This window comes from Cololabis saira, chromosome 16 (assembly GCF_033807715.1).
Source record: "Cololabis saira isolate AMF1-May2022 chromosome 16, fColSai1.1, whole genome shotgun sequence".
In the NCBI taxonomy this organism is placed as follows: Eukaryota; Metazoa; Chordata; class Actinopteri; order Beloniformes; family Belonidae; genus Cololabis; species Cololabis saira.
Window position 1 is genome coordinate 39,876,596 of NC_084602.1, and position 21,806 is coordinate 39,898,401.

General features: G+C 47.0%; 2 protein-coding genes across 5 annotated transcripts in view; both read right to left on the minus strand.

Annotated features, from left to right (window-relative positions):
* Positions 1-1,515: 1,515 nt before the first annotated feature.
* exd2 (exonuclease 3'-5' domain containing 2) lies at positions 1,516-11,960 on the minus strand. Its single transcript, XM_061743221.1, has 8 exons — positions 11,865-11,960; positions 10,405-10,848; positions 9,637-9,893; positions 8,689-8,815; positions 6,610-6,935; positions 5,278-5,384; positions 4,588-5,092; positions 1,516-2,400 (listed from the first exon to the last, which is right to left on the minus strand). Exons 2-8 carry the CDS (start codon positions 10,819-10,821, stop codon positions 2,184-2,186), a joined length of 1,956 nt encoding a protein of 651 aa, XP_061599205.1. The 5' UTR covers positions 10,822-10,848; positions 11,865-11,960; the 3' UTR covers positions 1,516-2,183.
* Positions 11,961-17,724: 5,764 nt separating this feature from the next.
* The window catches only part of numb (NUMB endocytic adaptor protein), an 80,181-nt gene continuing 76,099 nt past the window's right edge, over positions 17,725-21,806 (minus strand). For 2 of the 4 annotated variants that reach the window (XM_061744073.1, XM_061744072.1), the window contains 3 exons: positions 21,554-21,694; positions 19,854-20,039; positions 17,725-18,593 (listed from right to left, as the gene is read on the minus strand). In XM_061744073.1, coding sequence (XP_061600057.1) covers positions 17,887-18,593; positions 19,854-20,039; positions 21,554-21,694 — 1,034 coding nt within the window. In that variant the 3' untranslated portion in view covers positions 17,725-17,886. The remainder of the gene's footprint in view (positions 18,594-19,853; positions 20,040-21,553; positions 21,695-21,806) is intronic. The other 2 variants (XM_061744076.1, XM_061744075.1) reach the window with 1 other exon arrangement.

The window sequence follows — 21,806 nt, forward strand, 5'->3', positions numbered from 1 at the left end:
AAGAGGGGAACTCCACCAAAACCTTTATTTAAAGCGTTTCCCAAAGCGTTCCCATGTTTATGAGTTAGAGGTCCAAGACGGAAACGCGCTTTAGTTTTAGGACAAAAAGGGATTCTGCATGTTTGAGCCATTTTATTTATTTATTCTCAATGTGCTTTATTTCTTTTTCCTCGCTGAACTGTGAAACCAGAGCTCAGAGCTCCAGAGTCCGACTCCAGACACAAACATTCGACTGACAGATTGTTCCGATGCCAAAATCAAGAGGCCTTAAATCCAGCAGAACCAGATTGTAAAAGAAGAAAAAAGTCCGAACCGAAGACTTTCGACCCGAGATTGAGTCGTTCGTATATGAAATGTTATGAAAAACACTTTTGTACTCATTTTTTACAGACTATTTATTAAACTGTGATTTTGTAAGAAATAAAAAGTTAAAATAATGTGAATGTGGCTGCGTTTTCTTTTCTGCAGATTCAGAGACGAGTCGACAGGAAGTTATTACAAATGTTTATTTATATATCTTTTAATTCTTTTAGGTTTAAGGGAGACAAACGAACAAAAAGCAGCCGGTTTTACAGTCGTAGTGAGACGCTCTTCCTGGCCAGGGAGGGGTCGGGGGAACCGCTGGGCCCGGGTCGGGCCACGGTCGGGCTGGGGTAAAGACAAATGTCGGCTCAGGGGTCGAGGGATAAACTGGCCTGGGAGTCGGCCCATAGTCAACTCAGATTCGGCCAGGTATCGGCCCAGTGTCGGACCACGGTCGGTTCGGGATCGGTCCAGCGGCAGCTAGGGGTAAAGGGAAATGTCGGCCCAGATTCAGCCCGGGATCGGCCCAGTGTCGGGCCACAGTCGGCCCAGAATCGAGGGGAAACGCTGGCCCACTGTCAACCTGGAGTCATCTGTGATTCAGCCCGGGATCGGCCCTGGGTCAAGGGAAATGCCCGCCCGGAGGTCGGTCCAGCGGCAGCTCGGGATCAAGGGACAAAGCCTGATAAATAAGGGGAAATGTCGGCCTAGTGTCGGCCCAGAGTAGGCTCTGGGTTGGGGGGGGACGTTGCTTCGGAGTCGACCAAAATTCGGCCGGGGATCGGCCCAGGTCGGCCCAGAGGCAGCTCGGGGTCAAAGGAGGGAGAAACATCGGTTCGGAGTAGACCCAGATTCGGCTCAGGGTCGGGCCAGTACTGGGACACGGGCCAGAGGCAGCTCGGGGTGAAGGGAAATGTCGGCCCAGAGTCAGCCCTGGGTCGAGGGAAATGCTGGCCTGGAGTCGTCTCAAATTCGGCCACGTTCGGCCCTGGGTCGGGGGAATTGTTGGCCCGGGGGTTGGCCCAGATACGGCCCAGGATTGAGGGAAATGTCGGACCACATTCGGCCCAGGTCAGTCCAGGGGCAGCTCGGGGTCAAGGGAAATGCCGGCCCGGGGTCGGGCCACGGGTCGGCCCAGAGTCGAGGGAAACGCTGGCCCACAGTCGGCCTGGAGTCGTCTCAGATTCAGCCCAGTGTCGGCCCGGAGGTCGGCCCAGAGGCAGCTCGGGGTCAAGGGAAATGTCGGCCCAGATTTGGCCCGGGATCGGTTCAGGATCGGGCCACGGTCCAGATTCGGTTTGGGGTTCGGCACCTTTTTCTCTGCAGAGTCTGAATTCTGTTCAACGACGTCGTGACGGAGCGGAGGTTTAAGAGGAAGTGATGTCACGACCCGCTGCGGCGACGCGGGTCCGGCCGGGCTGGGGGGGTTAAGAGGCCCGTTAAAACACGGGCCATGGGGGAGTCCCCGCCCACCGGGGCATTGACACGGTGACGGGACATCCGGGGAGGAAGTGACCGGGTCAAAGGTGCCGACATCTACCAGCGGGGATCAGTTTCTTGATAAGAACCACCGGAGCGGGAAACGTTCACGTCCAAACGAACCTCGGCACCAAAACCTCTTTTCTTTTAAGGAAATAGGGCAAAAAAAAGAGGAAGTTTGATGCCGAGGTGTTTTCTGGGAAACCGGGCCGGCGAGCTGCGACCTGCAGGTGACGGGGGTCAGGGGTCAAGGGGGCGGGGCCTAAGAGCAGGCTGCAGCTCTTCCACGTAAAAAAACGCTTCAGTTCATCTCGTTAACTTTTCTTCTCATAAATAATTAGATTCTCTTTAAAGGTTAAAAATAGTCCAGTCCCGACGGGCCCGTCCGGGAACCCGGGCCGTCACTTGAGCTTGACGGGCAGGTCCTCGCCGTACTTGCGCAGGAACTTGCCGTGGTTGTGGTCGACGGCCCAGAGCGGCGGCAGGTGCCGCGGCGTCATGGCGGACAGGAAGTGCTGCCTCCAGCGGCGCTCCAGCTCCATGAGGCCCCGGAGACCCCGCTCGGCGTGAGCCTGCACCACCTTCAGGCCGTGGGGGACGTACGCCTCGTTGAACAGCCTGAGGAGGAAACACAGCAGTGAGTAAAGATGCTAAAGTCAAGGAAAATTAGGACTAAATATCGTCGTCAACAAACATTTATCACCTGAGGAAAACTAAAATGCTGGTCATGTTATGATAACGGTAATTAAATATATAATGCAATATTGTCAACGAAAAAATTGAGACTAAAATGTACATTACAAAATAAAAACTCTGGTAAAATGTGTCTTCATTTTCTTCTCTGGGGCTGGAGAAGAAGAAGAAGAACCATCTCTGGATCCACTTTCCTACATAGACGTGGAAACGAAAACCCAATGTGTCGTCGGAAAAGAAAAAGATGGGGAGAAATGTGGAAAAATAAATATGTTGTAAACTCAAATGAGAGTCTTCTGTATCTGGAAATTAATGTATTCTTGAGTCTATAAGGTAACAATAATATAATAATAAGATAACCTTGTTTGAATTGTAAAATGGGTTTGGATAAATACAATCTTTGACTAAAACTAGACCAAAATGGACAATTCTGACTAAAATAAGATTAAAATGCTCAGAATTTTAGTCGACTGAAACTTGACACCAATAAAAGGAGAATGAACGTGACTAAAACTAATAAAAACTACAATGATAGCTGGACCCAAAGACTAGACTAAAACTGGAACAGGCTGCCAACAACACTCCTTCCATCATCATTCATCCTTCCTTCCATCATTATCATCCATCCATCAATCCTTCCTTCCATCCTCCCACCCACCATTCATCCATCACCATTCATCTTTTCTTCCATTCATCCTTCCTTTCTTCCATCCAAGTGTAAGGTTAACTAAAGGTTAGCCTGGTGCAGCTGTTCAAGACGTCCCGTTTGTGTCTGGGGCCTCATTGTCCTTTTAAAACTTTACGTTTCTGTCCACCAGACATGGAAATTCTCAGTTCCTCTTTAACTAAAAATGTCATGATTCACCTTTTAGCCCCAATGTCTGTTTTCTCCCACACACACACACTGTGTACAAACGGTCAGTATCTGTCTAAAATTATCAATAAAAAGCTGATGCATAAAGAGGAGCTACCGAAGCATTCCGTCAGCAGCATTCACAAGAGATGAGCCTCCGTTGCTCTGAAGCTCTGACTTCGCTTCCCCTTCTGCAGAAGCGCATTTAAAAATAGTTCTGACAAAGTCTCTGGTGTTCTTTCTTTGTTACGAGCTGGGTTTGATGTTGATTTAAACCTAACACAAGTAAACTTCTCTCTCCAAGACCCTGCCCGACCCGTTACCATGGTTACCACCACCTTCATCCTTCCATCCATCAATCACCATTCATCCATCCTTCCATCCAAGTAAACTTATCTCTAACCAAACTACTACTCCTCCTCCTCCTCACCTGGTCTCCATGTTGGCCCCCTCCTCCCCGTTACCATGGTTACCTCCTCACCTGGTCTCCATGTTGGCCCCCTCCTCCCCTCCCCGTTACCGTGGTTACCTCCTCACCTGGTCTCCATGTTGGCCCCCTCCTCCCCTCCCCGTTACCGTGGTTACCTCCTCACCTGGTCTCCATGTTGGCCCCCTCCTCCCCTCCCCGTTACCGTGGTTACCTCCTCACCTGGTCTCCATGTTGGCCCCCTCCTCCCCTCCCCGTTACCGTGGTTACCTCCTCACCTGGTCTCCATGTTGGCCCCCCTCCTCCCCTCCCCGTTACCGTGGTTACCTCCTCACCTGGTCTCCATGTTGGCCCCCTCCTCCCCGTTACCATGGTTACCTCCTCACCTGGTCTCCATGTTGGCCCCCTCCTCCCCTCCCCGTTACCGTGGTTACCTCCTCACCTGGTCTCCATGTTGGCCCCCTCCTCCCCTCCCCGTTACCGTGGTTACCTCCTCACCTGGTCTCCATGTTGGCCCCCTCCTCCCCTCCCCGTTACCGTGGTTACCTCCTCACCTGGTCTCCATGTTGGCCCCCTCCTCCCCTCCCCGTTACCGTGGTTACCTCCTCACCTGGTCTCCATGTTGGCCCCCTCCTCCCCTCCCCGTTACCGTGGTTACCTCCTCACCTGGTCTCCATGTTGGCCCCCTCCTCCCCGTTACCACCACCACCACCTCACCTGGTCTCCATGTTGGCGGCCTCCTCCCCTCCCCGTTACCGTGGTTACCATCTCACCTGGTCTCCATGTTGGCCCCCTCCTCCCCTCCCCGTTACCATGGTTACCGTCTCCTCACCTGGTCTCCATGTTGGCGGCCTCCTGCAGCGTGTTGCTGCTGATCTCGTCGTCCTCGTTCATGTCCAGGGCGTCCCTGACGACGGCCTGCAGTTCGTCCCTCCGTCTCTCCGGCAGCGCCGCGCCGGCGCCGAGCAGCGCCCGGGCGGCCGAGCGCAGCCGGCGCCGGTCCGAGTCCTCCAGCAGCCGCACGCCGTCCTCGCAGCCCTGCGGCGCGGCGAACTCCTCGGCCAGCCGCGCCTTCAGCAGGCCGTCGTGCACGTTGGAGGCGGCGTGGCAGCACGTGCACAGCAGCAGGATGTCGTGGGAGTTGTGGTCCTTCATCTGCGCCGGGAAGTGGCGCCGGTACTCGTGAGGGACGATGTTCTTGCGGATGTAGGAGTCGGCCTTGCCGCACACGACGCACAGGTTCTCCTTGGCCGTCAGGTAGTAGTCGTGCTGGGAGTCGGGCCGGCCCGACGGCTCGAACAGCAGCCGCACGGCGAAGGGTTCGGCGCTCTGCAGCTCTGAGAGGGAGAGAGACCACGGTTAGAATCTGCAGCTCTGAGAGGGAGAGAGACCACGGTTAGAATCTGCAGCTCTGAGAGGGAGAGAGACCACGGTTAGAATCTGCAGCTCTGAGAGAGAGAGAGACCTGGGTTAGACCTGGGGGGTGAAGGGGCGGGGCCAGCAGGAAAGGGGCGGGGCTTACCTCCAATACCCTTGTCCAGGTACCACTTGGCCTTCTTCTTGTCGCAGGTGCAGAGCGGCTGGCCGTCCGGAGCGTACAGGAAGCAGTTGTCGTACAGAGGAGACTTCCTGTGGAGGAGGAGAGAAGTTTACTTGGATGGATGGAAGGAAGAAAGGACGGATGAATGATGGACGAAAAAAAGGACAGGCAAAAGGACAGAAGGATGGACGAAAGGAAGAAAGGATTGGTGGATGGAAGAAAGGACGGACAGAAGGATGGACGGACGAAAGGACAGAAGAAAGGATGGAACAAAGGAAGGAAGGATTGGTAGATGGAAGAAAGGATGGACGGAAGGACAGAAGAAAGGAAGTTGTGTTGTTTTTGTCAATTGTAGTTTGAGTCTAGTCTTTGGGTCCAGCTATCATTTTATTCACGTTCATTCTCCTTTTAGTCGTGTCAAGTTTCAGTCGACTAAAAGTCTGAGATTTCTGTCTTATTTTAGTCAGAAATGTCCAGGATCATTTTAGTCCAGTTTTTATTCCTCTACGGCATTATGTATTTAACTAGAAAATTTCAGGAAATTTTGATTTGGGCATGCCCTACTGCCCATTCGTCCCCTCTCGCTGCTTTGGTTTGGGGCTGTAGTGGTTGTGTTTAAGGTTGTTTCGGTGGAACGGATGGTTTATTCACATGCTACCCCATAAAAATGCATTGGTTTTTGTTGCCATGGTAACAAGCCGCACAGGACAGAATGGGACAATTTGGATTCGATCCTAATGTATGTTGTAGTCCATCCACATCGTCCCGAGTCTTTTAACGTTGGATCAAAGTCTCTGCGATATCGCGTTGCCGAGCAACAAGCATCCAAATTTCTTTTAGCTTGAAAATTAGAATTGTTAAATATCTCAAAAAGCGCGTCCCGAGTTTGTCGATGTTGTAATGACTTCTGTACGATAAACTGTTGCCGAGCAACAAGCGTCCAAAGTCAAATGGAAATTATTTTTTTAATATCGCAAAAACCGTAACAATTCACATGATGAGGTTGTACGGTCCGTTAGTGCCAATCGGGCCGAGGGTTTGAAAGTTTGAACGATGTCTCTACAATAAAGTTCTGCCGAGCAATAAGCAACGCAATTTTCGCCATTTTTTTTTTGCTTTTTGCATCTAGCGTTGCCACGGTAACCCCTATTACTGAGAATAGTAATGCCCATCGAGGCACGATGGAGACGCATCTAACGATGTATGCCATGCATGGGTGCATGTTGCGGTTCGGGCCGCATTAACGGACGGATAAGAAAAACTTTTCTGCATACTAATATATTGCCTTCATTATTCCGGTCCCGCCGGCCTCACCTGGCGGAGTATCCGACGCCCAGCGGTTTCCGGTTCCTGCCGTTCCTCCGCGGGTCTGGGACTTGCTGATCTCCAGACTCGGGAGTCTCGGCCGCCGCCGGTTTACGGTTCCTCCGCCGCTTCTCCGGGTCCTCGCTGCCCCCCCGGCCCCGGAACGGGACGTCCACCAGGCCCTGGCAGCGGGAGGCCAGCTCGGTGTAGGAGGAGAGGGCGGGGGCGGTGCCGGGCAGGGCGGCATCGCTGGGGGGGTCAGAGTCCGCCTGCAGGCCCAGGAGCCGCAGGAACAGAGCCATGGAGACTTGGGCGTCCCTGGCGGCGTACGTCACCTGGACGGAACAGACGGTCAGAATCATGAGTTAAGATTTAGAATAGAATGATATAGAGACAAAGACATGATTCTGACTGAAGCACGAGGTCTCGGATGGCCGTCCAGACAAACACCGATGCCACAGCTAGGATGTTTCACACGACAGTTGCACCTTACTAAACTGATCAACTACATAACACCATTATTACTTCTTTTTCCTGATCACTAGCCCTAAATGTCCCCCTTTTTACAACATGTTGCAAGCCTGATTTGCAGAAATGTATGCATATCAACAAATTTAAATTAGCCCCCCAAAAAGCAACCTAGGACGTATAATAACATGATATTGGGTTCATAATGTCTTCAGGGGAAAAAAAGCAAAAGTAAGGCTGTTGTCGTCTTGCAATTTCCTCTACCACTAGTTTTCAGTTTGGATTTAAATATGTACGGTCAGAAATCACTTTATGAATAGACAATTTATATTGTTTGATGTATAAAAAGCTAAAAACAACAATTTCAGATGAACTGTAGGTGTTTGACCAGATTAGCTTGGGGTTCTGTGTGACCCTATAAGGATAAATGTATCACATTTGTGTCACAGTTTTGAGACGTCTGCACCACCTTTATCAAATACATACATAGTAGGGGTGTAACGACACTAATCTCACGATACACGATATTGAGGTCACGATAACGATATGATATTATAGCAGTATTTTTTTATCAACCTTGAATGAGGAACATATGACTGGAAAAAAATTGTCTTTTATTTGAAAGACACAAAATACAAAACAATACTGTGCGTTTGCACTATTGTTACAGTTTATAATGTTTTATAACTGTTTAAGTTTTAAAGAGAAAGCCAGGCCAACCATTTTCCACAAACTGAACTAAAAGTAAATGTCAGGTTTGCATTATGCATCTTCAGTTTCATACAAGTACAAATATTTAGACACAAACTGAATAGTTTCTCTCAGGTTTGATTTGACTTTTTTCTTTTCCAGAAATTTAAAAAGTAAAATTAAATAAATAAATAAAAGTAAATAAATACATAAAATTTTACATCATACAAAAGATTGATTTATGCTCACATTATAAGTGTAAGAGGAGATTTATTTTTGTTAAGAAGGTTATTTTGGTAATTCAGGGTTCATTATTTTATAAATATATTCTTTATATTGTGATGTAAATCAGGGACTATAATGACACTAGTCAGTTTATCTGTAGTGATTAGTCTGTTTTAGATTGGGCGGAGTGATACGTCACAGTACGGCACTAGGTGCTGTGTTGATGTTCTAAAATCCTACACTGTTGAGGGACATTAAAGTACACTGGAACTCAGCAGAAGTTTCCCCGTGTTTATCCTACTCACCACCCCAAAAAGGTTTAATTTAATAAGGTAAGGCTTAACTCTACACCAGCCTTACATCAGTAAAAGTTCAGAGCTCAAAACAGGACTGCAAAATGGGACTAGTTTCTTCTGAGCGGAGGAAGATTTTGGTCCACGCGGTCGCGGCTGTGGTCGCGGTCAGATGCGCGTTTCTAGTCAACACAATAGATTATTAATAACCCAATATCGCGATACAGTTTGTCACCTCCACGACACGTTTCGTGACGTTTTTGTATCACGAAATTTCGTGGCACGATATATTGTTACACCCCTAATACATAGATAATAAAATCGAATATTTTCATGATGATAGCTAGAAATTATTATTTAAGAACTGTAATTGTATTATGAGTACTTGGTAAGGGGGGTTAGGGGGTCTCACCTGCTCCAGCGTCAGCTGATCGGCCTCCCAGTCGCTGCATCTCAGCGACAGAGACTTGTCCAGCGACACGTCCAGCAGGTCGGCCGCCAGAGACTTCAGGCTCAGGCCGTTGCTCACAGACGCCTCCCTGGGGAAACGGGATTGACAGGTTCATGAAAAAAATAATTCTAAAATCGATTCTCATATCAATTCCTAAAAATCAAGTCATATGTCTAAAGATAGATTTTTTCATCATTACAATTTTTGGTATCTTCGTTCGTTTATTTCGAACATGCATAAAAAAACAACAACAAGAAAAAAGATAAGAAATACAGGTGGGCATTCCACCACAAAGAAAAAACCAACATCAACACATATTTCAAGTTACATGTTCAAAAAGGAGTGAGAGGAAGTATACATTTATTTAATCCCACCCCCTTTCCACTATCGTTTTGTTTATGCCCAAAAAATGAATGTTTTGTTGACACAAGAATAACTGGTGGCTGGTTAAATCTGTTTAAAAGGTATGAAAACATTAAAGTTTTCAGTTATAATTGCATAAATTGTCCATATTTCATTACTTTATATTAGGGCTGTTCGATTTTGCCCAAAAATAAAATCTTGATTTTTTTCTCTCAAAATCCGATTACGATTATTTTGTGAATTGACAAAAGGCAAAGAAATGATTTCAAATATGCTGTTTTTTTATTGAACATTTGCCCCATTGGGCTTTAAGTGCAAACTTTGCTCTTATTAAACCAAAAATGAATGAATAAAGTGCAAAACTCTGTAAAATAAGTTGAAAAAGTTTTAGAAAATATAATAAAATATAAAGTTTTATCTCTTGGAAAAAAAAAAAAAAAAAAAAAGAAAAAAAAAAAATCAGCAAATCAGCACTTGCAAACATACAGTAAGCTATATTTCCAATTAAATAAAACAAGACATTTTCTAATTAAACCCCCCCGGTACCTCTGCCTCAGCGCCAGGTACCGCAGGTCCACCGTACTCGTCACCACCAGGCCGAAGTCTCTCGCCAGCCTCTTCCCGTCCTCGTGGCAGCCGACCCCGACCTTGAGCACCCTGGGGTCCCGGAGCACCTGGGCCAGGCTGGGGGGGAGCGGGTGCTGCCCCCCCCGGAAGGCCAGCAGCCTCACTAGCACGCAGAGCCCGGAGTAGGAGGACATCTGCACCAGAGACACGGAGGAGACGCGGCCCTTCACCGACACCTACAGGGGGGAGAGGGGGCGTTAGTCAACGGTCATGTGACCTCGGGGGAAACTCCATCCATCCTGACCTTTGGGTGGAGTTTCCCTTTTTTTAAATGATTAAAATCATGCAGGGGGGTCTTGGATGGATGGAAGAAAGGAAGGATGGATAGAGGGATGGATGGAAGAAGGGACGGACGGAAGGAAGGAAGGGAGGGAGGGAGGGAGGGACGGAATAAAAAGGATGAATGAAAGAAGGGATGGATGGACGGAAGAACGGACGGACAGACTGAAGGATGGAAGGAGGGACGGAAGAAAGAAAGAAGGGAGGGACAGATGGAAGAAGGAATGGACGGAAGAAAAAGGATGAATGGAAGAAGGGACGTACGGACGGAAGAAAGGACAGATGGACAGAACAGACGATGGACAGTTGGATTAAAATCATGCAGGATGGAAGGACAGACGGAACGATGGAAGAAAGGACGGAACGGAGGAGGGACGGTTGTATTAAAATCATGCAGGTGAGTCTTACGCCGCCGGTCTTTACCCATTCACAGTCCAGGCCGAGCGCGGGGAAGAGATCCAGGTCGTGCTGCAGCCGCGGCAGGAACCGCCGCCACTCCTCCTCCGAGCTGACGGTCACAGGCTCCGCCCCCATCAGCTGGCAGAGCGACGGGATTGGTAGAGGGGGCGGGGCCTGCAGAGGGGGCGGAGTCTCCACGGACTCCTGTGCTGGATCTGGCAGCGGCTGGACGTCCTGATCCGCCGCCACCGCTGTGATTTCCTCCTCTTCTTCTGAGGGGGGCGGGGCCTCCGCGGGGAGCTCCGCCTCCTGGCCGGGAGGCAGCTTCTTCCTTCTGGCCCGGTACGCCCGCCAGGCCACCAGGCCGCCCAGGGCGGCGCCGAGCAGCGCCGTCACCACCGCCGTCAGAGACCCGCGCTGAGACATGGTGGTGTCGGACCCAGAACCTCAAACCTGGGGGAGAGGGGGCGGAGCTGAGGCGTTACAGCCTGTGCTAACTGCATGCGAGCGTCCAACTGTCGCGTCGCACTGCGTGGCATCGGACGCGCTCTGTCCACACTGAACGCGTTATCGGCCCCACGTTCTACCACGTTCTTTTGATTGACAGCTGAGACTCGCCTTTTAAAAGGCTGATTTATGGTTCCGCGTTACCAACGCAGACCCTACGGCGTAGGGTACGCGGCGCACTCACCAAACGGTGCGCGTCGCCGTGTACCTTACGCCGTAGGCTACGCCGTCGTTACGCTGAACCATAAATCAGCCGTTATTCACCTGCGCGCTCCTGAAAGAAACTCCTAAAATAACTCCTAAAAGAGTAAAGGGACAGTAAAAGATGGGTGATTACTTCTAATCTTCCTACGTTTGTACTTTCTAAACAGAAAAGAAGCTTATTATTCGGTGGAATAAGTGGGGAAAAAACCGAACAATTAATAACGGCGTGTGGTGACGCGAATCAAACAGCGTGGAGTCAGGGGCGTGTGGTGTTAATGCAGCAAACATGTCAGCATGTCAGATCATTACTGGGATGTGGGGAAAAGCAGAGGACACGAGAAATCTGGCAGGATCCGGCACAAATTAAGCCCTAATAAGATTAAGATAAGATTCTTATTATCTTATCAGAACCTTCCAGCTCTCTGTCCATCTCCCTCCAGCAGCTGCCACTTTATTGAGGTTCTTGTATTGAAATCACCTACAGCGCTTTAAACTTTTTTTTTTTTTTTTTTCCAACTTTCAACCGGCTTTCAACGCGAGCAACAGGAAGAAAAAAAAAAAGTCCAGCTCAAAACGTTGTGCCGCGTCGCTCGCAACCAGTATAGACAGTGTAATAAAAAAAATAAAGCAATGGAACTGTTTTTGACGCCGACGCTCGCTCGCGTCGCATGCAGTGTGGACAGGGTGTTAGGGGGCGGAGCTGAGGAGTTAGGGGGCGGGGCCAAGAGCCGGTGGGCGGGGCATCTGAGGCGTCTTACCTTTCCTGTGCAAGCGCAGCTCCGTCTGTGGGATGTGGGGCGTCTGCACATTTCTGGTACGTCATAAAGCAGCTGCAGCTTCCATTTCTGCCTCCTGACAACAGATACATCAAATAAACACAGCGTGACAGTCAGGATGAAACAGGATAAAAAAAAAAAAAGGTCTGTTACTCTTAAGTTGATCAAAGAATGAAGAAAATGTTGGATCCAGAGTAAAAGAGGAAAATTAACTCCAGCCTTTGTTGCTCTGGGTTTATTTTCCTGCTCAGCTCCAACTAAATAGTTTAAATAAATTAAATTAAAATAAAACAAACCTGTTTTTCTGACAGTAATTTTGCAGTTTTTATTCAGAAATGTATTTTTCTTTAATAAAATGACCGTTTCTAAATAGTTTCTCTAAAATTATTTTTGGTGTTTTTCTGAATTATCAAGTACATAAAAATGTGTTTTTACCCAATTTTCTTCAATTAAAACTTTTCCTTATAACTAATTTGTGATTATTTTTTTTTCAAAATACACATTTAGCTGTTTTACATTTTATCCTTACATTTTTTGGTGAATCTGGCTTTACTTTTAAAAGTTTACACTTGCAATTACTTTGTAAATGTAAGTTTTTTTCTAATTATTGCGTTTTTATTTTATTCTATTTTTTGATGACAAATTACAAAAATGACAAATTAAATCTTAATTAAAATAGTTAGAACATTTACTTTTTTACATAAATATTTATACAAGTTATGGACATTTGTGCATCATGTACAATTTTTACCGTCATCCGTTATCCTAAAGATGGGAAGGTTAAATGAATATAGGTCAAACAAATGGTCAGTAAAAAAAAGAAAAATGAATGAATATATATATAATAAAATTAAAACAGTAAAGAATCACAGATAAGCAGTTTCTAAAAGAGTTGGGCATCTTTAATAAGAAAACTGTTGTCAGTTTACCTTCTATTGTTCAGTAGTTGCGCGTCTCACCTGTGATTGACTGATTTACGGCAGGGGAGACTGATTTACTGCTTTTACCTGGACGGTGATTTTTGGTGACATTAAGCTTCGAGACTAAAGATTAACCACCAGAAACCTAGAGACGGGACTCATTTCCATCATTCTGATGTATAAACTCTCTTTAAAGTTATTTCTTACTTTATTTTTTACTCAGTTTTCCTAAATTATAACTTTCCCTTTACATCTTTTAAAAATATGCATTTACCTATTTTTAAGTTTTACATTTTGTGTTTGAATGTTTTTGTGAATTTGATTTAAAATTCTTTAGTACATTTTTTTTCAATATTACATTTGCAATTCTTTGTACATGTAATTTGTTCCTATTATTGGGTTTTTATTTTATTGATTTTTTTTTAAATTAATGACAAAATAGATTTTAATTAAAATAGCTAGAAAAGTTACTTTCTTACATAATAAATATTAATACAAGTTAAGGAAATTTGTGAACCATGTACATTTTTTAACCGTAATATTTTATCGTAAAGATGGGAAGGTTAAATTAATATTAACCAAACATATGGGCAGTAAAATAAAAAAAATTAAACAGTTAATAATCAAAGATAAGCTTTTCTAAAAGAGTTGGGTATCTTTAACAAAGAAAAACGGTGTCAGTTTACCTTCTATCGTTCAATAGCTGCGCGTCTCACCTGTGATTGACTGATTTACGGCAGGTGAGACTGATTTACTGCTTTTACCTGGACGGTGATTTTTGGTGACATTAAGCTTCGAGACTAAAGATTAACCACCAGAAACCTAGAGACGGGACTCATTTCCATCATTCTGGTGTATAAACCTCCATCAAAACGTTGATAAAAACACAAAGTGATGTGATTAAAGTCCGTTAGGTGGAAGTTTGGGGATGATTTTGGAAGGGTCACCAAACACAGCGCGACACCTCAGGTGTCGCGCTGTGTTTGGTGACCCTTCCAAAATTAACCCCGCCACAAAAACGCTGATTAAACGCTTCTTTCACCGTTTCGTGTCAATCTAAACGCCCCGTGAGCAGGTTTTATTAGTTGTCTGTCACCTGCTTTAACCCCAGAGTGAAACACAAACGCGAACGAGGTTTAATGTCCCGGAGGAACTTTCTCAGCGCAGCCATTAGCGGCTAAAGCTGCTAACTTCTCCTCCTGCTGCAGCGGCTGAAGCTGCTGCAACAACCCCAAACCCTGTGCGGGGTTTTGGTGCTCTAACCCCGGCAATCTCACCTCCACCTGCTCCAGGATCGGGACGGTTCACCCGCGTCTGCTCCGGTTTCTGCGGACAGAGACGCGGCCGCGGTTATAAGCGCTGCGACGCCGCTGCTGCCGCCCGGTGGACGGGGTGGGGATTACAACAACATACCCGGACAAGCCGCTGCTGCGGGAGGAGGCGCCGCCTGGCGGACGGAGGAAGAATTACAACAACAGACCTGCTGCCGCCGCTGCAGCGGCCGGGAGGGGGAATTACAACAGACCTGCTGCCGCCTGGCGGACGGAAGAAGGAACTACAACAACATTGAAGACTAGTCAACTATTGAATGACGATGGTCAATTATTCTAAATTATTTATTCTAAGCGTCTTTGAGATCTTTTAAAAGGGCTATATAAATAAAATTGATTATTATTATTTTTTTAATAGATATATTTATTGAGGGCAATAAAAAAAAGATTTACAATAACAATAGAAATATCAATATTTTCCCCTTTTTTAACTTTTCATAACAATAATTAAACACAAATAAATAAATAATAATAATAAGAAAGAAAACATAAAAAAAAATAAAAATATGATCAATACATGACATCATTCAAAATCATTTAGCTTCTTTTCATATATGCATAACAATACTGGAGTAAATGAATAATAAAGTAAATAATCAAGTCCTGAAAAAACACATTATTTAATGCAGTATATATATATATATATATATATATATATATATATATATATATATATATATATATATATATATATATACACATTTACTTATTTATTGGTTTTGTTGATGTATGTTTTTTACCTTTGCTATTGTTATAACATTTACTGCACATTATACATATATATATATATATATATATATATATATATATATATATATATATATATATATATATATCTCAATAGCTGAGCACATCTGCTGTTTTTGTTCTTTATCTTTAATAAAGTTTTGTGTAAAAGAAAAGTTCCTCTACTGACCGCTGGGGGGCGTCAAAAGCTCATTCTCCAAGGATCTCCGTGTTGGTCTACATTGCTAGATTTCATATCCTATATCTTTAAATTATATTAAGGAAAATATTTATGTCAAAGAGACTTAAATCATGACTTCTGCAACCGTTTAATTCCTTTCAATGATAAAGGTATTTTTGAATGGAATTAGGGGCGTGGTCTCTTGATTGGCAGCTGGAACAACCAATAAGCATCACTGCTGCTTAGAACCGTCATGACTTCTGAGTTGTGAAGAAAGACCAAACATGTTTTATTGTAATAATAATCCATTTTATTTATAGAGCGCTTTTAAAATACGCTTAAATGTAATGTATTTACTTTTAATTGTAACTTGTTTTATGTAAGACCCCCCCTTTCCGCCTCACAGAACCTTTGCTCTTTGACCTCAGGCCACATTTGTAAATAAGAACCTGTTCTTAAATTGTTTGCCTGATTAAATAGATTAGATTATATTAAATCTTTATTGTGATTGTTATAGAACAACATAATTAAAAGTGCCATCAATCAGTGCTAAAAAATAGATAATTATATTACCGATATAAAATATTTACACACAACATAAAACAAAATAACTGATTAAAACTAATTAAAAAAAAGAATAGATTTTATTTATAGAGTACTCTTCATTCAGGGAAATTCAGAGCGCTTACAAGATAAAAAACTAGTTAAAACAGTCAAAATAAAAGTGTATTATAATTACTATTAATATTACTATTATTATTAATAAATAATTATAATAATAAGAAAAACAGATTTGCAGCGGGGCGGCTGGCAGCTCTGCAGCTCTTCTGGGTTCATCGGCTGCAGGAAACCAGAACGACGAAAAGTGTATTCAACATTTTCTAAATGATTATTGTCATAATTGTGAAAACATTCAGTAAGTTTATGTATTTTTTATTTTCTGGTTTGTGTATGAACTTTTATTCCTCCTTGAGTCCAGGGGGGGGTTGTGGGTCCGGTACCAGGAACCGCTGCTGCCGCGGGTCCACGAATGCTGCGTTCACTTGTTCTTGAAACTGTGGGAAAATCCAACCTCCCCCTCAGAGACCCGGGACCCGCCCGGACCGACCAGAACCGGGTCCCGATCCGGGATCGATGCTCAGAAAAACTCAGAAAACAAAACGTGAAGCAGATTTTCAGCTGAAGAATCTGAAACCACTTTTTATTCGGATGAATCTATAAATATCTGAACAGATCAAAGTGTCGACGGTGAATTAAATCAACAAAGAGCCTATTTCCTCTACCACCGTTAAAATTTATTCAATCTTTTAGCTTCAGGATTTCTCCAAAACTGGAATAAAGACATGAAATAATTACAAAATGGAAAAAAAAACAAACAAAAAACAAATCGATCAAACAGATCATTCACAGGTTTTGATTAGAAAATAAAAAGATGACGGAGAAGAGAGAGATGAGTTTTATCTCCCTGCAGGAACCGCAGCTCCATCAGCTGATCAAATCAACGTTAGTGCTTGTGCAAAACAGGAAAAAGACAAATAAAAACAAACTAATTTAAAAACCGTGTTAAATAAAGAGAATTATATAAAAACAGGATTGTTACCACACAAAAAAAGTTAAGAAGTGATTTGTACTAGACGGTTAAAACTGAAGCACAGGTGAGGAAACAGATTCCTCTGATTGTTGCTGCAAAAAACACCTGAAACAGGTGAAAAAAGGAAGAAAAAAGAACAGGTTTCCATGGAAACGCGACACAAAGCAGCCGTCCTTCACGAATCTCTTCACGTCACATTAAAGTAGCAACTGCCGCGTTTAGACTCTGTATAGATATATTTATAATATATACGTCTTCTTCTCTCGTCTCCGCGGTTACGAGCCGCCGTCGTCGCGGCGACAACGCGCCGCTGCCTTTGGCAAAGATTACTTTACAACTCTTCTGTTAGACTTCAAAGCTATTTAAAATATACTTAATGCATAAAAATAAACATTTTGGCATCGTCCGGTTCTGCTGGAGACTCGGGGGCGGGGCCTGTGAGGAGGGGGCGTGGCCTGTGAGGAGGGGGCGTGGCCAACGCGCAGCAGCGCTAACGACCACGCTAATGAGATGCTCAGAGAACCAGTTCCAATCCGGTTCAGAACGGTTCCAGTCCGGTTTCAAACCGGTTTCAGTCCGATTTGAAACTGGGTTTGAGTCCGGTTTGAGTCCGGTTTCAAAGCGGTTTGAGTCCGGTTTCAAACCGGTTTGAGTCCGGTTTCAAACCCGTTTGAGTCCGGTTTCAAACCGGTTTCAGTCCGGTTTCAAACTGGTTCCAAACCGGTTTCAGTCCGGTTAAAACTGGTTCCAAACCGGTTTCAGTCCGGTTTCAGTCCGGTTTCAAACTGGTTCCAAACCGGTTTCAGTCCGGTTTCAAACTGGTTCCAAACCGGTTCCAAACCGGTTCCAGTCCGGTTTCAAACCGGTTCCAGTCCAGTTTCAAACTGGTTCCAAACCGGTTCCAAACCGGTTCCAGTCCGGTTTCAAACCGGTTCCAGTCCGGTTTCAAACTGGTTCCAGTCCGGTTTCAAACTGGTTCCAGTCCGGTTTCAAACTGGTTCCAAACCGGTTTGAGTCCAGTTTCAAACTGGTTCCAAACCGGTTCGAGTCCAGTTTCAAACTGGTTCCAAACCGGTTCGAGTCCGGTTTCAAAACTGCTTCCAAACCGGTTCCAGGCGGCTCCCCGTTGGTGGATCTGTGGTGTTCTGGTTCTGCTGAGTTCTGCTGCTGGCCGCCGGTCCGGTTCAGTCCGGTTCATCCCGGTTCATCCCAGTTCCACCGGGCCCCGAGTCTTTAGAGTCCAGAACCTCCGGCCTCAGAGCTGGATCTCGAAGGTTTTGTGCAGCTCGGAGGAGAAGGGGTTAGTGGGCGAGGGCGTGGTCCGCTGGTGGGACCGGGTCTCCAGCGCCGCCCACTGGGCCTCGAAGGCGTCGTCCGGCGGGCCGGAGGGGGCGGGGCCGAGGGGGGCGGGGCTTGGAACGGGCGGGGCGTGGCCTACAGGGCCGGCCCAGCCGTTGGCGGGGGGGGGCTTGATGTGGGGGGGCGGGGCCAGGGGGGGCGGGGCCACCGCCGGGACGGGGAACGGCGGCGGCGCGGCGGCCGAGCCGAACACGTTAGCGACCATCTGCGACGGCGTGATGCCGAACACGGGGGCCCCGGCGGGCCCGGCGGGAGGGGGCAGCCCCAGGGGCGGGGCCGCCGCGGGAGGGGGCAGCCCGTTAGCCACCGCGGGGTGGAACGCGGGCTGGCGGGGGGGCAGCAGGGGGACGGGGGGCGGCAGTGAGGGCAGGAAGGCCGCCGGGGCGGCGGCTACGGACGACATGGCCGCCGGTGGGGGGGCGAAGAGCTGGGGGGGCGGCGTGGTTCCCATGGCGACCGGGCTGGGCTGCGCCGGACGCACCGACTTGGAGACTTCGTCCAGCCAGCGATCGGCCTCCGATGGCGTCCGTCTGTGGGCCGAGACGAGCGGAGACGACGGGGCGGGGACGACCAGCACCGGCGCCGCCGACGGCCACTCACTTCCTGTTGGGAGAGAGAGACGGAATCAGTTGGTGTCACCGACGTTATAGACGCTGCTCAGAACCTTACGGTTTGGCTGTGAGGAAAAAAACAGATTTTGGCTTCTGACAAGCTCTCAAATCACTCCGATTTGTGATGGAACCGTAGTTCTTAGCCAAAAAACGAAAGACACACAGAAGCCGGCAGATTCTGACAATCTTAATTTTATTCAGATATTCCTTAAAATGATTGAGTAAGCTCAGTGCGAAGACAGAGTGAGATTCTTTTGAAGAAAACGTTTGATTACATTACAGTCAATGGAGACCGAGGCAGGAATTCGCGCCGCTCTAGGTGAAATTTTGGCTCTTTTTTTTTTACCTCTTCCCATACATTTTGAATGGGTTTTTTTTGGCCGTTTTTTTTGGGAATAACTTTGGGAAAAATGGGAATTTCAACACCAAAAGTCATAGCACACTATTCCCAATCGAGACGCACTTTTTGATATATGATGCGCCTGGGTCCTCTGAAATCTGTAGGAGGAGTAGCGAACCGAAATCTGTCCGGAAAATGTATAAGAAAAATAAATCCATTGCTATTGCATAGCTATGGAGGAGGCATGCTTCTTGGCGCAGCCGTGGCACAAATAAACACGCAGGATAACAATAGATGCCCCTTGGCACTAATAATAATTCCTTGCACTTACAGGACTGTCTCAGAAAATTAGAATATTGTGATAAAGTTCTTTATTTTCTCTAATGCAATTGAAAAAACAAAAATGTCATACATTCTGGATTCATTACAAATCAACTGAAATATTGCAAGCCTTTTATTATTTTAATATTGCTGATTATGGTTTACAGTTTAAGATTAAGATTCCCAGAATATTCAAATTTTTTGAGATAGTATATTTGAGTTTTCTTAACCTGTAAGCCATAATCAGCAATATTAAAATAATAAAAGGCTTGTAATATTTCAGTTGATTTGTAATGAATCCAGAATGTATGACATTTTTGTTTTTGTAATATGCTTACAGAAAATAAAGAATTTTATCACAATATTCAAATTTTCTGAGACAGTCCTGTATATAGCACCTTTCAAGGAACCCAAGGTCACTTGGAGCCTCAGAGGTCAAAGTTCAGTGAACTTCTTCACTCGGGTCCGGTTCAGGTTCAGGTTACTTCAGGGACCCGGTGGGAGACGGTACCAACACGTGTCACGGGTCCTGGTCCTGGTCCGGTTCCAGCACCAGAACCCGGGTGAACCTGGGGGAGGAGTCTACTGTACCTGTGTGGGCCGGCGGCCCCGCCGGGTTCTTGGCCCAGGGGTTCGTGTCCCGGGCAGGGAGGGCTGGGACTGGTAACGGGACCGGGACCTGGACTGGTACCGGGACTGGTAACGGGACCGGGACTTGGAGTGGTACCGGCACCGGCGTGTTAGCGGGAGCAGAGCTGGCCGGTGCCGAGCCGTTCACTGAAGCAGAGGAGACAGAAGCTGAAGCTCATGCAGGACAAAGACATGCAGCAGCGAGTCGTTAGCAGCTAACATGCTACGTTACGGGAGCAGGGGCAAGCAGATGGGCGGGTCTGTGACCCGGATCACTCAGAACCAGGACAGAACTTTCACGAGTACCGGACCCCCCAGAGACTCCAACACCAGTTTCTAGAGGGTTTCCTTGAACTGCAGACCACGTGTTGTAAATTAGAGGAGCTAACACACCTGGAAACCCGGCTGGACCACGCCCACCTAGCGTCAACCACAGCTAGCATCTTAGCTCGGCTGACTAGCTAATGCTAATATATGATGCTAATCCACCCAAACGTCCTCACATCAACGTCACTACTGGAACTACATCCGTAGAACTGCTGCCAGGGCCGGAACCAGGACCAGGAACAAGGAACCAGGGCCGCTAAAGGCAGCTAGACCTTGCTAGACACTTATAGAGGATGCTAATAACTGCTAATGGCCCCTAGAGGATGCTAAACGACGCTAGAGGACGGTAGACGCGGCTAGAGGACGCTAGAGGATGTCAGGGGACGCTAGCCACCGTTAGTGGACGCTAGGTGCCGCTAGAGGACGCTTGACGTTGCTAGACGCCGCTTAAGGATGCTAGAGGACGCCAGCCACCGCTAGAGGACGGTAGATACCACTAGAGGATGCTAGCCGCCGCTGTACAGCGCCAGGACCGGCGGACCCACAGTCCCTCAGTGGGTCGTTTCTGATACCACTGAAGTGACTCTGATAGGAGCTGGGACCGGTGCTCTGGAGCCACGGGGGGCGTTTCCAAGTGGAACCTCGTCATGGCAGGTTAGCATGACCGCTACGGGTCCCACTGGACCTCTGCTGGTCCTGGTTCTGGCCCTGCCGGTCCTGGCGCTAGATGTTTCGGTAGTGACCCTTGAAATGAGACCTGACCAGAATTAAGGTAAAGTAAAGTTTACTAGCATCACAGGTTAGCTTAGGCTAAGTCAACCGAGCTAAAATAGCTAACTGTGATTGACGTTAGGAGGGCGGGTCCAACGCATCGCTGGCTTTAAAAGCCGTCCAGAAAACCTGCGGGTGACATCACAGAGGGTTTGACCAGTACAGTCTGGGTTCATAGGCAGCAAAGCAGGAACCAGGCTGGTTCCCGTCTGGTTCCAAACCGGTTCCAGACCGGTTCCAAACTGGTTCTCCCGACCCAAGAGGGGAAGGTTTATGATCGCTGGTGCTGAGTCTGTTAGTAGCCGTGAAACTGAAACTGTTGATCTTCCAGGTTTCCGTTCTTCTGTCATTTCTTCCAACATTTGTTTGTCTGTTTGCTTCTCGTCTGACATCAGAACTAATATAAACCGTCTCCATGGAAACGGCAGATTTCCATCACGACACACATCTTAAAGTAGTAAATCTCTCGGCCGGGTAACATGTCGACCCCCCCCGTCCCAGGGGTTTCTGGGTAACCCGACCCCCCCACTACCAGAGCTAGCATGTTGGAGGCGGAGTCTCACCTGGGGCCCCGGGCGACTGCGGGGACGAGGAGGGTCGGGGCATCGGCGCCGAGGAGAACGGGTCCTCCGGGCCGCTGAAGGCGCTGGTGATCTGAGTGCAGAGGGAGCTGATGCTGTCGCTCTCGCCCTCCAGCTCCGGGACTGTGGGGACACGGAGACGTCAGCGGGACGTTAGCGGGACGCTAGCAGGCCGAGGCGTCCGCGGCTGCTGCTTCGTCAAGAAATGCTACACATAAACCAATAGTGTCTGTCT